The sequence below is a fragment of the Aquarana catesbeiana genome, linkage group LG11 (genome assembly GCF_042186555.1).
Source record: "Aquarana catesbeiana isolate 2022-GZ linkage group LG11, ASM4218655v1, whole genome shotgun sequence".
NCBI lineage: Eukaryota > Metazoa > Chordata > Amphibia > Anura > Ranidae > Aquarana > Aquarana catesbeiana.
Window position 1 is genome coordinate 29481729 of NC_133334.1, and position 18247 is coordinate 29499975.

The 18247-nt window shown below is 45.2% G+C and overlaps 1 protein-coding gene across 1 annotated transcript in view; it reads left to right on the forward strand.

The window, feature by feature from the left end:
- Positions 1–18247, forward strand: part of SLC67A1 (solute carrier family 67 member 1) — a 96096-nt gene that overhangs the window by 70011 nt on the left and 7838 nt on the right. Inside the window, exon 8 of the mRNA XM_073604142.1 lies at positions 13486–13587. Coding sequence (XP_073460243.1) covers positions 13486–13587 — 102 coding nt within the window. The remainder of the gene's footprint in view (positions 1–13485; positions 13588–18247) is intronic.

Consider the following 18247-nt stretch of genomic DNA (forward strand, 5'->3'; position numbering starts at 1 on the left):
TATTGTTATTATTATTATATTGTATAATATGATGTCCCCAGAAGTCATTGTAGCATTGCCCCGTTGAGATTGCTGTGTGTAGACTTCCCTGGGCTTCCCCCTGATTATCTTGCTGCCAGTTACTACTTAATTATCCAATAATTAATCCAGGGAGTATGTTTTTTTTTTGTTTTGGTATTTATTGTTGGAACTTGGATGGTAGAAGGGAATGGTGTAATACTCCAACTGGAACTATTTACAGATGAGGACAACTCTCACCTCACCAGGTTAAATGTGGTAGCAGACTCTCCGCTATACCATACTCAGGCCCGGACTTACTCCCTTTGCCGCCCCAAGGCCGGGTCCTTCAATGCCGCCCCCCCCCACACACACACACACCACCATTCTTGTCCTTTATCGATGACTGCTACAATAGATCAATTAAATAATGCAGAATCATTGGGAGCCCTGAGCATGTCACTTGCCACTATGCCTGCCACCAGATGGGGATGTCACTTGCCACTATGTCTGCCACCAGATGGAGATGTCACTTGCCACTATGTCTGCCACCAGATGGAGATGTCACTTGCCACGCTGCCACCAGATGGAGATGTCACTAGCCACGCCGCCTGCCACCAGATGGGGATGTCACTTGCCATGCTGCCACCAGATGGAGATGTCACTTGCCACGCTGCCTACCACCAGATCGAGATGTCACTTGCCACGCTGCCTGCCACCAGATGGAAATGTCACTTGCCACACTGCCTGCTTGCCACCAGATGGAGATGTCACTTGCCACACTGCCTGGCTGCCACCAGATGGAGATGTCACTTGCCACACTGCCACCAGATGGGGATGTCACTTGCCATGCTGCCACCAGATGGAGATGTCATTTGCCACGTTGCCACCAGATGGAGATGTCACTTGCCACACTGCCTGCCACCAGATGGAGATGTCACTTGCCACACTGCCACCAGATGGGGATGTCACTTGCCACGCTGCCACCAGATGGAGATGTCACTTGCCACACTGCCTGCCTGCCACCAGATGGAGATGTCACTTGCCACGCTGCCACCAGATGGAGATGTCACTTGCCACGCTGCCTGGCTGCCACCAGATGTTGATGTCACTTGCCACGCTGCCTGGCTGCCACCAGATGGAGGAGGGTGGAACAGTAATGCTGACATTACTTCTCGATCTTTTCAAAAATGGCGCCGGGCAGCGCAATCTCGCTACTGCGCATGCGCCGCCCAGCCGAGCACGTACGAGCTTTCCTGAGCCCAGCCGGTTTCGGAACAGCGCATGCGCAGTAGTGGGCGGCTCGCGGCCATCTTTTCTAAGGGCACCGGTGCCCTTAATCGACTTTAACAGGCAGCCTGAAAGGGGGGGTGGCAGCGAAGTCACCGCAGGTGCGGCGCCGCCCCTGCACCACTGCCACCCCGAGGCCTGGCCTCGGTGGCCTTGTGGCAAATCCGGTCCTGACCATACTGCACTCATATGGAAGAAATAAGTCCTTTGTTTGCTCCGGCAGCAGACTTGATGAAACTGTTTTATCCTCAGGACACTCACTAGCATCCCCTTTGGCTGACACCGGTCCACTATTGCTCCCAACTGTCCCTGATTTCGAGCGATTGTCCCTAATTTTGAGCAATGTCCCTCTGTCCCTCATTCCTCCTCATTTGTCCCTCATTTTGGTCTGATCTATATAGATGTATATAAAATGCACTTTTTATCTATCAAAAAGTGTTTTCCAGAGCTAAACCTTTCATCTGATTTCTAAATTGCTGCATTTGTAAATTCCAAAAGCCAATATAAAGGAATAGAAGTGGTAAAAAAAAAAAGCACTTGTGGGTTTAACCAATCTTGTTTTTTTTTGTACAATTCTCCTTTAAGGGGGCGTGGCAAGGGGTGTGTGATATGCTTGCATACTTTTGCTGCTAGGTGTCCCTCATTCCCATCTCCAAAAGTTGGGAGGTATGGGTCCACCGACTCTACTAGCTGAAGGGATGGCCCTCACAGGACGGGCCCCGTGAGACAGATCTGTACTGACAGTAGGCAGAAACCGATCCTTCCTGGTGTGTCCCCCTTCCAGTCAGCTTTGCAGGACATCTGGGTTGCAGCTTTATCTCGGATTCAGGCCCTCAGGTCGACCACCTGGGGCCGCATTGGCAGCCGCCCCCTCCCTTCAGGACCCCGCTCTCCAGCTGAAGACCCCGAGCATATATACAGTCACCCATCATGCATTGGGGCACTTTCCTCTGCCAATGGCCAGGGCTGTAACTACGTCTATGCTCTCACATGTCAGGTTTCCTCCCATAGTTCAATATGTCCCGTCCTTTTGGACCAGTGTGAAACATTCAGACAGCATGAGCAGCATCTGAGCACCATGAGCAGACCCTACCAATGGATCCCTGCTCCCTGGTAGGCAGAGAGCATCTGAATTTAGCTGGCAGTCTTCCTGGTAAGCAGAAAGACCCAGAAACTCTACTCTCTTCTAGCACCTACCTAGGAGGGTGCTACATCGTTTCGGGATTTTAGGTACTTAGTGATGTCTTTAATCTTTTTTTAACCCCAGATTTACATTTGACTGATGTGTAGACTCTCTTCTGGTTATTATTTTTTCCCCCTGTATCCATGTAGGCATAGCGGACATATGTCTATATTACACAGGGGGGCCCTTGTTAGTGGCCCCTGATCTTCCCAGGACAGAATGTTTTATGGCAGCTGTGAAAGGAGCATCTGTGTTTTGGGTGAATGGGCCCCCGGCATGTACACAGAGATCTGGGTGGTTTTTATTTCAAGCAAAGCTCATTTCCTTCCTCTTTTGTTTACAATTGACAAAACGCATTCCTGACGAGCTGATATTTTGCTTTGTTCACGCTTCAAAGACTACAAAGTTCAACTGAATAAAGAAAAAAAAAATGATCTCTGCGAACTCAAAAAGGTATGTAACCCCAACAGTGACCTTCTCTTATTTGCTCCTTTTTCATCTATTAAATAAACCATTGACACATACCATTACTAATACCTGTTGATCCTGCCAGAAATCATGTTGTCCTGTGCACTCTGATGATCTCAGGCAATGTTATCAGCAGCAGCGGTCCGTCCATTAGGGGCGCCCGGGCGCCGCCCCCTCTCTTCAGGTCACCCCCTATATGCAACGGATAGATTCATGCATAGCATGAATCTATCCATGGCCACCACTGTCACCCCCTATTCATGCGTCCGGCCCCTTTGAGGGCACCGGGCGCATGAATTACAGCGGCCAGGGTTCTTTTTTGAAGCACGTGATTAGAGCCAGAGGCTCTAATAGGCTTCAAAATAGGGTGGGCTCGGGTCGCAGAGCACTGCGACCAGAGCACACCCAGGTGTGTTACAACAGCGAAAATTCGCTGTTGAAACACTGATCCTCAATCCGGCCAACCAGCAGCGGGTGTGTGACCCGTTTTCCAATTAGCCGAAAAGAGAAGACTCACGATTGGCCGCTGAGGAGAAGGAAAGAAACAGAAGCTGCTGCCGCCGCCATTATGACCCATGGAGAGCGGGAGAACAAAAGGCCGCCGCCGCTGAGCAGGGGAAGAAGCCAGGGATGGGCTAAGTGCTACCAACCGACTGGGGGGGGGGCATACTGTTTGACGCCCCCCAAAATAAAACTTCCACCAGCCGCCACTGGTTATCAGGAAGTGTCAGGACTACAGAACCCCCCCCCATGTTAACTATCTGTCGTTCTGTATTTTTCCATTATTTCTTCCTTTCTTATCTCCATTCCTTCCCCCCCTCTCTCTTCCTTTCTTGTTTCCCTCCTTTTCTCTATCCTTCCTTTCCCTAATTTCTTCCTTTTTTTACCTCCTTTCATCTCTCTTCCCCCTTCCATTTTTCCCTTTATACTTCCTTCTATCCGTCCCTCCTTTCCTCTAGATTTTCTTCTGTCCTTCCTTCCATCTAACCCTTCATCATTCTAGCCTTCCTTCTTTCCGTACTATCTTCTATCCTTCCTTCATTCCTGTCCTCCTTTCATCTATTCTTCCTTCTTTTCCATCTTGCTCTCCTTAACCTTCTGTCCAACATTCCATTCTGTCTTCCTTTTCTCCCTCTGTCTATCCTCCTTGCTTTCTTCTATCCATTCTTACTTTCTTGCTTCCCTCCTTTTCTCTTTCCTTCTTACCTACATTCCTTCTTTCCCCCTTTTTCCCTTCCTACCTCTCATTCGTTTCTTTTTTACCTCCTTTCCTATTTCCTTCCACCTCTCCCTCTTTTGGTCTGTCCTTTTTACTGTCCTTTATTCCTTCTTTCCCTTCTTCCTTCTCTCCTTCCTTCTTCCCATAATCGCCTCCATCCTTCCTTCCTGCCTTCCCTTTTCTCCTGTCCTTTCCTCTATCCTTCCTTCACTCCTGCCTTTCTTCTTTCCTTCTCTCCTTTCCTTTATCCTGCCTTCTGACCCTCCTTTCTTTCAGTTTTGCTTTCCTTTAATCTTCAGTCCAATTGCCCATCCTGACTTCTTCTCTCCCTCTATCCTCCTTCCTTTCTTTTATCCATCCTTTCATTCTCTCTTCCTTTCTTGCTAACCTCCTTTCCTCTCTCTTTCTTACCTCCCTTCCTTTCCCCTTCTCTCTTCTCTCCTCCCTTCCTTCTAAACATTCCTTTCTTTTTTACCTCCTTCCTTCCTTCCTTCCTTCCTTCCTTCCTTCCTTCCTTCCTTCCTTCCTTCCTTCCTTCCTTCCTTCCTTCCTTCCTTCCTTCCTTCCTTCCTTCCTTCCTTCCTTCCTTCCTTCCTCTATCCTTTTTCTGTCTTTCTTTCCCTCCTTCATTCTTTCCTTCCTTCTCTCACTATCCTTCCTTCCCTCCTGCCTTCCTTCCTTTCTTCCTTCCTTCTTTTCTTCCCTCCTTTCCTCTATCTTTCCTTAATTTCTACATCCTTCCCTTTTTCCTTCATCACCCTTGCCTTCATCCTTCCTTCCCTCCCTTCCTCTCTATCCTTCCTTCCTCTCTCCTTTTCCTTTTATTCTCTCCTTCCTTCTTTTACTATCCTTAAACCTTCCTTCCTGCCTTCCTTCTTTTCTTCCCTCCTTTCCTCTCTCCTTCCTTCATTTATTTCTTCCCGCTATCCTGCCTTCCCTCCTTTTCTCTACTCTTCCTTGCATTTCATTTTACTTGTCTCTACCCTTCTGTTTATCCTCCTTTCCTTTCTTCTTTTTCTCCCTCTATCTATCCTCCTTCCTCTCCTCTATCCATCCATTCTTCCTTGCTTCCCTCAATCGTTCATTCCTTCCTTATATCCATCCTTTCTTTCTTATATTATCCACATAGTATTGGTAAATTCTTCTAGTGGTTTTGCTCCACTTCCCACGGTCCAGAAAAGTATTCTTGAAGTTCATTCCACCCAGACTGGCCCTATAGATTGTACATCCTGGTATGACTGTGCTAATAGGATGACATTTAATTATCTGCCATCACAGGGACTGGTATTAAAGTTCAGTGTGCTCTGTATAGTGGTGCAGATAGATCAGTGTATATGATGGAGGTAGATGGTGCAGATAGATCAGTGTATATGATGGAGGTAGATGGTGCAGATAGATCAGTGTATATGATGGAGGTAGGTGATGTAGATAGATCCGTGTATATAATGGAAGTAGGTGGTGCAGATAGATCAGTGTATATGATGGATGTAGTTGGTGTAGATAGATGAGTGTATATGATGGAGGTAGGTGGTGTAGATAGATCCTTGTATATGATGGAGGTAGGTGGTGTAGATAGATCTGTGTATATGATGGAGGTAGGTGGTGTAGGTAGATCTGTGTATATGATGGAAGTAGGTGGTATAGATAGATCAGTGTATATGATGGAGGTAGGTGGTGTAGATAGATCAGTGTATATGATGGAGGTAGGTGGTGTAGATAGATCAGTGTATATGATGGAGGTAGGTGGTGCAGATAGATCCGTGTATATGATGGAGGTAGGTGGTGCAGATAGATCCGTGTATATGATGGGGGTAGGTGGTGCAGATAGATCAGTATATATGATGGAGGTAGGTGGTGCAGATAGATCCGTGTATATGATGGAGGTAGGTGGTGCAGATAGATCTGTGTATACGATGAAGGTAGGTGGTGCCGATAGATCTGTGTATATGATGGAGGTAGGTGGTGCAGATAGATCCGTGTATATGATGAAGGTAGGTGGTGTAGATAGATCTGTGTATATGATGGAGGTAGGTGGTGCAGATAGATCCGTGTATATGATGGAGGTAGGTGGTGTAGATAGATCAGTGTATATGATGGAGGTAGGTGGTGTAGATAGATCAGTGTATATGATGGAGGTAGGTGGTGTAGATAGATCAGAGTATATGATGGAGGTAGGTGGTGCAGATAGATTAGTGTATATAATGGAGGTAGGTGGTGCAGATAGATCAGTATATATGATGGAGGTAGATGGTGTAGGTAGATCAGTGTATATGATGGAGGTAGGTGGTGCAGATAGATCTGTGTATGTGATGGAGGTAGGTGGTGTAGGTAGATCGGTGTATATAATGGAGGTAGGTGGTGTAGGTAGATCAGTGTATATGATGGAGGTAGGTGGTGTAGGTAGATCATTGCCAGGTGAACTCCGGGGCGTGTGACCTGGTGAAGGAATTTAGGAGGCAGAAATGCGGTCCGGAATGCAGTCCTGCAATGTGTGCTCTTTGCTCACCACGCTGGCTTTGTATGGCCGCAGGGCTTCCTCCCGGGCCCGTGTGACACAGGAGTGGCCTATTGTTGGCTCACACGGGTGGCATTACACACAGCGGCTCCTGTGTATATGCGTCTGTACATGTCATCCAGGCGGGGTTGCCCCACTCCCATTGTCAGACGATTGTTCTCTTTGCAGTGAATGGCTCGGCCTTGTTCTCACACTCAGACTGTGAGAAAAGGCTAACATTTCACTGCATGGAAAAGGGGCAACCCGATATCTCGCTCCGGGTCCCATGTGTGGTGGAGGGGCAGATATCGCAAATCCGGATTTACTTACACCTGGAATCTGCTAAAGACCGCGATCAGTTTTCACTCTCTCTTTTATGTGGCGATTTCATTTAATAATCTCCTCAACTGGGTTTAGATTGAAGTTCATATTTTTCGGACTCTAAGACGATCTCCACAATCGCCCCGCAAACTGAACCCCGACATAAAATCACTCACCCCTATCTATCATCTGTCTGTATATTCTATATTGTGCCTGACAACCTTTTTGTCTATTTTTTTGAGCCAGCCTTTCTTCTTTTACCTTCTTTCCTCCCTCCTCCTTTCTGTTTTTTCTCCTTTCTATCCTTCCCCTTCTCTCCCATACTCGTCTTCCTTTCCTTTCTTTCCTTATTCCCTTATACATCCATCCATTTATCCTTTCTTCCTTCCCCTTATCCTTCTATCTTTCCTTCCTTCTTTTTTTCTTTAACATTCCTTCCCTCAATCCTTATTTCCTTCCTCCTTTCTTTACTTCTTTCCTTTCTTCTTTATTTCGGTCCTTCCTTCTCTGCCTCCTCCTTTATTTTCTTAATGCTTTCCCTCCTTCCTTCTCACCTATACTCTACCATCCCTTCCTCTCCAGCTAGCCTTCCTTCCTCCTTTCCTTTTTTTTTATTTTATTTTTTTTCCTTCTTCCATCCTTTCCCTTATCCTTCTATCCTTCCTTCCTTCCTTCTTTTTCTCCAACTTCGCTTCCCTTAATCCATATTTTTTTTCACCCCTCCCTCTGTCCTTCCTCCATGCTAACCTTCCTCATTTCTCTCCTTTCTTTCTTCTTTACTTCAGTCCTTCCTTCCCTGCCTCCTTTCCCCTTTCCTTTTAAATATTTTCCAATAACGTCCCTTCCCTCAACCCATCCTTCGTTCTTTCCCATCTTCCTTCCTTCTTTCCTGTGTTCCTTCTTTCTTCTTTCCTTGCTTCTTTTACCCTATCGTCTTATCCTTCCTTCCTTCTTTTCCTCTAACTTTATCCTTCTGCCCTCCTTTCCCCTTCTTCCTTGCTAATCTACATTCCTTCCTTCTTCCTTGCCCTCCCTCTTTCCTTTTTCCTTCATTCTTTACTTCCTTCCTTCCTTCCTTGCCTCCTTTCCCCTAGCCTTCCTTCATTCCTTACTACTTTACCTTTAACTTTCATTCCCTCATTTAATTCCCCCTCCTTTTCTTTTCTTTGCTTTTCTTTTCTTCCTTCTTTTCTTTTCTTCCTTTGTTTTCTTTTTCTTTGCTTTTCTTTTCTTCCTTCTTTTCTTACTTCTTTTCTTCTTTTCTTCCTTCTTTCCTTCCTTCATTTCTTCCTTCCATTCTTCCTTTCCTCAGCTCTTCCTTCTTTCTTCTTTTCCCTTCTTTCTTCTTTCTTTTCTTTTCTTCCTTTCTTCTCTTCCTTTCTTTTCTTTTCTTCCTTTCCTCAGCCCTCCCTTCCTTCTTTTCTTTTCTTTTCTTCCTTCATTTATTCCTTCTGTTCTTCTTTTCCTCAGCCCCTCCTTCCTTCTTCTTTTCCCTTCTTTCTTCCTTCTTTTCTTCCTTCTTTTCTTTTCTTCCTTTCTTTTCTTTTTCTTTGCTTTTCTTTTCTTCCTTCTTTTCTTACTTCTTTTCTTCTTTTCATCCTTCTTTCCTTCCTTCATTTCTTCCTTCCGTTCTTCCTTTCCTCAGCTTTTCCTTCTTTCTTCTTTTCCCTTCTTTCTTCCTTCTTTTCTTTTCTTCCTTTCTTCTCTTCCTTTCTTTTCTTTTCTTCCTTTCCTCAGCCCTCCCTTCCTTCTTTTCTTACTTCTTTTCTTTTCTTCCTTCTTTCCTTCCTTCATTTCTTCCTTCCGTTCTTCCTTTCCTCAGCCCTTTCTTCCTTCTTCTTTTCCCTTCTTTCTTCCTTCTTTTCTTTTCTTGCTTCTTTCCTTCCTTCATTTCTTCCTTCCGTTCTTCCTTTCCCCAGCCCTTCCTTCCTTCTTGTTTTCCCTTCTTTCTTCCTTCTGTCACCCACCAGCCATTACCTGTCTTGTAGTGATCCTAGGGCCATGGATAGAACTGACCGTAGAGTGAATTAGGGGAGCAGATGTGTTGGATGGCTGTTCCCCCTCCGAAGAGATATTATACCTTATTTTTTTCATGGGGCGTTATATGGATTTTTTTTTTTTTTTTCTCTCTCTTTCTTTTTTTTACTTTTGCAGTGACAGGGCATCTTTAAGTTTTCACACCTGTGAAAAAAAAAAACATTTTTTACAATGTGGTGAATGTCAAAGGTCATGATATTTTAGGGTTTGTTGTAAGATCATAAGTCTTAAAGTGTTACTGTTTGTTGTACATGAGATCAGGTTTATAGACTATGTTTTAAAGACTACATTTTATCACAAGATGTCTGGCAGAATCAACAGGTATTCTTTTCCATTTATTGATCAGATCTATTAAGACACTTTTACAGCTGAACCCTGAGAACAAAAAATACACCTAAATCTATTCTTTAAAAAAGGATATAAATCCACTTTGTGTGCTACATATGTTTACAAACACAGATATTCCTTTGTAAAATTAGCAGTGACATCATCACTGTGCTGTACACAGCCTGTGCAGGGAGCAGAGCCGTGGGAGGGGCCCAGCAGGCTCCACCCACTTCAGACTTCCTGCAGAAAACCACAGGAGGGGGCGGAGACAGGACCAGTCCCCCTGCACAAGGGGAGAGAGCAGCAGTGAGCGGTCTTTATTACAGAGGGATAGTCTCACACTGGATTACTGCACAGATCTGGAAGAAATGCACACAGCTCACGAGATTCAAGAAGAATACACACGATGAATGGATTTAGACAATATTTGCTGATTCCAGAGTATATTTAACAGAGCGAAAGGGAGTAAATAAGGGAAGTTTAATGTTGGGTTTACATACACTTTAAAGGTGAATAAGGGTTCTGATTGGTTGTGGGCCCCAGACTTCTTATAGAACTTAAAGTATGCTCCAATGTTGAACTCTTCCTGACATAATTCCTGACTCTGTTTCCATCCACCTTTGTGTGTTCTAGTTCCTCCTGTTACATTCTCCAAAATATAAAATAAATACAAACCCAGCAGGGATGGTGGGAACCCCTCATAATGGGCACAGCAGGTAGGCAGACCCAGGAACTCAGCACAGGGATGGTGGGAATCTCTCATAATATTCAGAGCAGGTGTACAGACCTGAGAACCTAGTGCAAGGGTGGTGGGAACCCCTAATAATGGGCACAGCAGGTGTACAGACCCTGGGAGCTCAGCGCAGGAGAGGTCGGAAACCCCTCATAATGAGCAGAGGAGGTGTAAGACCTGGGAACTCAGTACAGAGGTCCCATCCATAAAGTCCCAGATAGGTACTTCTATCTATCGGATGGTTTAACTACCTAGGGTCAACCAATTATTGAAATATCAATTTTGGGGCGAACTGCCTCCTTAAATGTTTTGTCGCATTTATCACATAAAAAACGAAATGTAAAGCCGCTTTGAGTTATAGTAACACTGTAGAGAAACCCATTCCTACTTACAAAATAAATCAGACCTCTGCAGAGAGACCACTGCTTCCACACAAAGAGCAAAAAGTCAATTTCTACAGCATGCTGGCAGGAAACAGGCTTTTCTACTCAGGCCGTGGCTGCTTTCTAAAGAATATTAACTTCTTGCCACCTGCGCTATAGCCGAAAGACGGCTACAGCGCGGGCTTTAATTGCCGGGAGGGCATCCATAGACGCCCTCCCGAGTATGCACTGTCTGCGTGTCCTGCTCTGTGATCACCAAGTCTATGTTCCCGGCCCCTTACCACGTGATCAGCTGTCAGCCAATGACAGCTGATCTCGTGATGTAAACAGAAGATCGGTAATCAGTATTTTTTTTTCCCTCACTGTCAGCATGAGGGGAAAAAAAAGCTGATCATCGGCTTCTGTCAGAGGGACATCGGCCCCTCACACAGAGAGCCGCGGCTGCCTCATCTGTGCCCACCAGTGCCACCTGCTAGTGCATCTATCAGTACACACCAGTGCCCACCGTGCCTACCTACCAGTGCTCACAGTGCCACCTACGTTTGCCCACTAGTGCCACCTATCAATGCCTACCAGTGCTGCCAATCAATGCCCATCAGTGCCACCGATCAGTGCTGCCTATCAGTGTCACCTACTAGTGCCCTTCAGTGCCACCTATCAGTGCTTATCAGTGCCACCTATCATTGCCCGTTAGTGGTGGCTTATCAGTGCCTATCAGTGCAGCCTATCAGTGCCCATCAGTGCAGCCTCATCAGCGCACATCAATAAAGGAGAAAAATTACCTGATTTCAAACAGGTTTTGTTTTTTTTTCAAAATTTCCGGTCTTTTTTCGTTTTTTTTTTAGCAAAAAATAAAAAAAAAAACAACAGTGATTTATGCGATTTTTTCCATTATATGCGACTTGTCACTTTATGCGATTTTTTTCATAATATGTGATTTTCTTCATTTTTATGAGTTTTATTGGATTTACTGACTGTATTTCTACATTTTTGGACTTATTTATGCTATTTTATTCATGCGACTTTTTTTCACTTTATGCCATTTTTATTTTTATTTTTTCACTTTTATACACTTTATGAGGTTTATTGGACTTGAATGAATGTTATTTCTACACGTTATTATCCTGTTAGCCACTTGATGTCACATTGAAGAATTGTCATTAGCTACAATATTTAGTCACATTATTTTTGTGATATTTGATTTACTTTTACATTTTAGTTAGCGCCACATATTTTTTTTATCTAACAGTGATTAAATACCACCAAAAGAAAGCTGTATTTGTGTGAAAAAACTGATAAAAAGTTCATTTGGGTACAGCGTTTCATGACCGCACAATTGTCATTAAAAGAGTGAGAGCGCTGAAAGCTGAAAATTGGTCTGGGGCAGGAAGGGGGTTTAAGTGCCCAGTAGGCTAGTGGTTAACTACAATGCCTCGTACACACGATCGGACTTTCTGACAACAAAACCGTGGAATTTTGTTCGAAGATTGTTGGCTCCAACTTGTCTTGCGTACACACAGTCACACAAATGTTGGCCAACAATTACAAAAGTAGTGACGTACTATGTGGTTTTTCAGCTCTTTTGCGCCACCCTTTGTGCTCCTTTTGCTAATTTTGTGTTACTAGAAGTTTGGTGAGTGTTGATTTGCGCTTTTCTTTTAGCGTTTTTCATTTAGCGCTATTATTATTATTATTATTCTTAATATCACTAGAAAGAAAAAGCCTTTGAAAATTCATTTGCAATAACTTCATCAGTATCGCCAGCAAAGCAGCTTCATTATTATCCCATTAAAGAAGAAGAGAATTGTGCGCTGCATTTGGAGATTTCATAATTTGCCGCATCACAAATGTTAATTCTCCATTACGAACGCTAGTTTACAAGACCGACCGCTTCTGCTTCTGAGCATGCGTGAACTTTTGTGCGACGGACTTGTGTACACACGATCGGAAAGTCCGACAACAAAATTTTGTTGGCGGAAAAATTGAGAACCTGCCATCCAACATTTGTTGGCGGAAAGTCCGACAGCAAAATGTTCGATGGAGCGTACACACGGTCGGATTGTCTGCCAACAAGCTCACGTCCAACATTTCCTGACGGAAAGTCCGACCACATGTACGCGGCATAAGACTTTGTACAACCTTGGTTTTGATGAACCTTGAGGCTGGGTTCACACGAGACATGTGCGGTTAGTTTCGTACGAAACTAAAATTTCGTATGAAATTCTGTAAATTCCTACATTCGGGAGGATCCGAAATATGAATTGCTATGCTTCCGAATTTTGTACGAAATATGAAATTTTGTTTATGAATTTCAGATCCAAATTCCTAATGAACATTCGTAATTGTTACGAAAAGTTAACGCACGTAAAAGTTAAAAACCCCAGGAAGTCACCACAGCACAAGGATGGTGGGAGCCCCTCATAATGAGCACAGCACAGGGATGGTGGGAGCCCCTCATAATGAGCACAGCACAAGGATGGTGGGAGCCCCTCATAATGAGCACAGCACAGGGATGGTGGGAGCCCCTCATAATGAGCACAGCACAAGGATGGTGGGATCCCCTCATAATGAGCACAGCACAAGGATGGTGGGAGCCCCTCATAATGAGCACAGCACAAGGATGGTGGGAGCCCCTCATAATGAGCACAGCACAGGGATGGGGGGAGCCCCTCATAATGAGCACAGCACAGGGATGGGGGGAGCCCCTCATAATGAGCACAGCACAGGGATGATGGAAGCCCCTCACAATGAGCACAGCACAGGGATGATGGAAGCCCCTCACAATGAGCACAGCACAGGGATGGTGGTAGCCCCTCATAATGAGCACAGCACAGCCCCTCATAATGGGAAATCCCCATCCAATTCGCGCTGGTGTGAACCCAACCTCACTGTTTTTAGCTGATTTAATCTGAGAGTTAAGTTGGGCATTAAGAAAGTCACTCTGGTTTACGAATAATTTACTGTTCAGAAAATAAGAAATTATCTTTTATGTTTCCCACTTTATCCATAATGTGAAATTACTTTATTTTGTAGGTGGTCCAGGGATTTATGGTCGGACGGTTAACAAGCTGGTTTTCGGATGAGACTCTACTGATCCTAAGCATGGCGGTTTCTATGGGAGTCGGACTGGGTCTGGTAAGAATGTGTCACTTTGCCTTTTACACATCTATAGGCTAAAAGATTTGAAAAGGAAGCTTTAAAGTGTTCACCTCTACAAAAAAAAAGGTGTACTAACACCATACAGCCTCCCAACCCACTGGGCCCTTCTTTACTTACCTCTGGGGTTCAGTGACCCCTAGAGGTCTCAGTATTGATTACATGGTCTCTAATAAAGACCAGGATCACTATTGCTGCTGGTGGGGTAGTTATTATAATATTACACAAGCCATAAAATAATAATACGATAAAATGAAAAAACAGTGGTGGACAGGGGCATTGCTAGGTCTACAAAAGATCTGGGGCTAGAGCCCATAGCAGCGTAGTAAAGAAAGTCATACGCTTGGACAGGCATACACATGTATATACAGTAATATACGTGTGTGTGTGTGTGTATATGCCCCCAAAGAGCCCCCCCCCTTACATCAGGGTCCCCAGAGAGCCCCCCCTTACATCAGGGTCCCCAGAGAGTCCCTCCTTACATCAGAGTCCCCAGAGAGACTCCCCCTTGCTTCAGGGTCCCCAGAGAGCCCCCCTTACATCAGGATACCCAGGGAGCCCCTCCTTACATCAGAGTCCCCAGAGAGACTCCCCCTTGCATCAGGGTCCCCACAGAGCCCCCCACTTACATTAGGGTCCCAGAGAGCCTCCCCCTTGCATCAGGGTCCCCAGAGAGCCTCTCCCTTGCATCAGGGTCCCCAGAGAGCCCCCCACTTACATCAGGGTCCCCAGAGAGCCCCCCACTTACATCAGGGTCCCCAGAGAGCCTCCCCTTGCATCAGGGTCCCCAGGGAGCCCCCCACTTACATTAGGGTCCCCAGAGAGCCTCCCCCTTGCATCAGGGTCCCCAGAGAGCCTCCCCCTTGCATCAGGGTCCCCAGAGAGCCTCCCCCTTGCATCAGAGTCCCCAGAGAGCCTCTCCCTTGCATCAGGGTCCCCAGAGAGCCCCCCAATTACATCAGGGTCCCCAGAGAGCCCCCCACTTACATCAGGGTCCCCAGAGAGCCTCCCCTCCCCTTGGGGACCCCTGCGGAGACTCGGGGCTATTGGCCCCAGATTCGAGGCTATAGCCCCAAAAGCCACCCCCTAGCGATGCCACTGCCTATTATTAATATAAAAGAGAGACATCAATGGATGTAAATAAAAGTTATAAAAAAAAGAGAATGTACCTCAAAAAAATGTTCAACCCCTTAAAGTTATTCTCTGGTGTGAATGCTGCAGTGGGTAGCGGGGCTGCTTCAGGCATGGGTTGGGGACCCAGAAACTGTGAGAGATAAAGGCAAGAAAGGGAAGAGAAGCGCCAGGCAATTCCTAGTGCAGCATTATTTTCATGAGATAAACAATTACTGACAATATGGATTGCACTCACATAGTGCTCAGTGGGTGAGGGCTTGCCACGTCCAGCACGGGAGCATAAACTGCCAATTTGTCCCTTTGATGGTGGGCCACGAGCGCCGTTAACAGCGGGGAGCTGCAGCCTTCAGGAACCTCAGGTAGACGCCAGCTGGGTTACTCGATGTGAAAGGGACCATCCGGCGTCTACCCGAGGTTTCTCAAGGCTTCATCTCCCCACTGTTAACGGCGCTTGTGGCTCACCATCAAAGGGACATACTGGTGGTTTCTGCTCCCATGCTGGACGTGGCAAGCCCTTACCCACTGAGCACTTTGCGAGTGCAATCCATATTGTCAGTAACGGCTTATCTCAATAAAATAATTCTGCACTTGGAATTGCCTGGCGCTTCTCTTCTTTCTTCCTTTCTTTCCCTTTCCTGTATAAAATAATATAACTTCTGCGCTAAGCTATGGCTCCAGTGTTTTTGGGAAAATTCCTTCTAGGCTCCAGGCATCTCCAGAACGTTGCTCAGGTCTCGGTCTTTTGGGAACGCTTGACCCCTGCTGCCCTCTTTCGAGGTGCTCAAAGTCATCAATACTATTGGAAAATCCTTTTGCTAAAGATGTCCGCCTGAGATGTCTTTGTTCAATACATAAGACCATATTCCTGATAGAGGGATCAAACCCAAAAGCTTCACCACCACACCAAGCCGCAGAAGAAGGGCTCTGAAGAAGAGGGGACACCCTCAAAACACATTAGCATCTACAGAACCCTGGGACACCTGCTTGGTCTTTCATGAGGAGGGGTATCAGCTCTGGTCTTTCTATTGGACAGTTGTTATAGGCTTGTTGCTCTGCATTGCTTGTTAGTAATATCACTTTTAAACCTCTTATTGACCCCAGATGTCTCCATAAAGAGGACCTATCATCTCTTATTTCTATCACAAAGGATGTTTACATTTCTTGTGATAGGAGTGAAAGTGATAACAAAAATGAAAGGGACAGTGCAAAAATAAGAAAAATAAAATAAATAATAAAAACATTTATTATTTTTAAAGCGTCCCCATTCCTCCGTGCTCGTCTGCAGAAGCGAACGCATACGTAAATGGTGTTCGCACCACACATGTGAGGTTTATCTACTAAACTTAGAGTGAGAGCAATAATTCTAGTGCTAGACCTTTTATGTAACTCTAAACTAGTAACTTGTAAAAAATTGAAAGCATCGCCTATGGAGATTTTTAGGTATCGTAGTTTGTTGCCATTCCATGAACATGTGCAATTTTAAAGAGTGACATATTAGGTATCTACTTATTCTGTGTAACCCCATCTTTTATTTTTTATCAAAAATTGGGTTATATTTTGTGGGGTTTTTTTGTATTTAAAGTGATACTATAGGTTCCTTTTAAAAAAAATAAATAAATAAATAACAAACATGTCATACTTACCTCCACTGTGCAGCTCATTATGCACAGAGTGGCCCCGATCATGCTCTTCTGGGGTCCCTCAGCGGCTCTCTCGGCTCCTCCCCGCATTAGATAAGCCCCTGGGAGAAGCACTCTCCCGGGGGGGTTACCTTGCGGGCGCGCTCCCGAGTCCGGCATTCGGCGTCCATAGAGGGGTAAATGAAAAATCCTGGACAGCCGCACTCAAAAGTAATCTTCGATCTTTATTTAAGTATAATCATAAAAATACATGCCACAGCATCACAAAGCAGGAAACTGACGCGTTTCACACTGTAGTCAGTGCTTAATCATTTGATTAAGCTATGATTAAGCACTGACTACAGTGTGAAACGCATCAGTATTTCCTGCTTTGTGATGCTGTGGCATGTATTTTTATGATTATACTTAAATAAAGATCGAAGATTACTTTTGAGTGCGGCTGTCCAGGATTTTTCGTTTACTTCCCAATTACCAGCATTGCTTGCAGCTGTTACTTCCAGCATAGAGAAAATGTTTGTTCCTCACAGACCTGTTTCGGAGAGGTGATATTTTTCTCATTCGGCGTCCATAGACGCCAAATGCCGGACTCGGCCCCGCCCTCCACCGGCCACAGTGTTGGATTTGATTGACAGCAGCGGGAGCCAATGGCTGCGCTGCTATCAATCTATCCAATCAACAGCTGAGGACCCCCTAGCCGAGAGACGACGCGTCCCTGTGGGACAAGTTTGAGGGTTCAGGTAAGTAAAATGGGGGGGCGGTCTATGGGTACCCAAACGCAACTTTGGCACGCTAATGTTTTTTTTTTTAGCTCTGCGCCAATTAACTCATCGCCATCTATCGTGAAGACAGGGCTTGTTTATTTGTACAGATTCTAAAGGTTACTAATAATACCACAATAACCGTTGCAATAAATAGCAATCTTCTGCAGCATGTCTACAAAGGCGCTCTGAAACAACACCCTGTATTGTTGCTTGTAAGGCCAGAAGGAGGAATCCCATTGATGTCAAAAGCTTTGGCGTTCAAATAGCGGAACTGCCATAACAAGCCGCCTGTCCTAAAGAGATTCGTAGTTTGTGCTGCAGACTGAACAAATAAAGTTTTTCTTTTTTCCATTCTCCCATGCTTTTGTCTCAGTAAGTGTCTTGTACTAATAAGGCTGTGTACACAGCGTATTATAAACCTGCAACAACTACAACGTGTAGTAACAAATTCTTTATTTCTGGCCAAGAATAATTGTACTTACAAATATTGGGTAAGAAGAAGCAATCCCTGTGTAAACAGAAGACCAAGCTGCCATGTTGTTTTAGTGAGCAAACTTTGTTATTTTAGGAGCATCCTTTTAAGTGCCTTTTGTTGATTATAATAAGTGAAAAATGAAAAGCTTAGAAGTTTAATCTGATTGTATTTTGCCTTCCCTGGTTCCTCCCTCCCCGCAGGTGGCATAGCGTGGACAGGGCCATTGGGGCGGTTGCCCCAGGCACAAAATTCTTAGGGGTGCAAAAAAGCTGTGCTGACCCGGGGGAACCAGTGACGGGACAAGGTCATCTGGAGCCCAGGACGAACATGCCAAACTGAACCCCCCCCCCCCCCCCTCAACGATGTATGAGCATTTATTATGTGTCAGCAAAACTCTCCCCACAAAAACACTGAGCATTAATCTGCCTGCTTACCCCTAAGCATAAATCACCCTACTCCCAGTACAAATTTGCACCCCTGCTGAAATCTCCCCTCTCAGCACAAATCTTGAACAAGCTGAACCTCCACCCCAGTCTCAAGTCTTTTGCAGAATGTTTTGTTTTCTTCTAAGATTGCCCTGTATATAAGTAGCTTTCCTGACGGGGGGGGGGGGGTCTTCACTAATAATC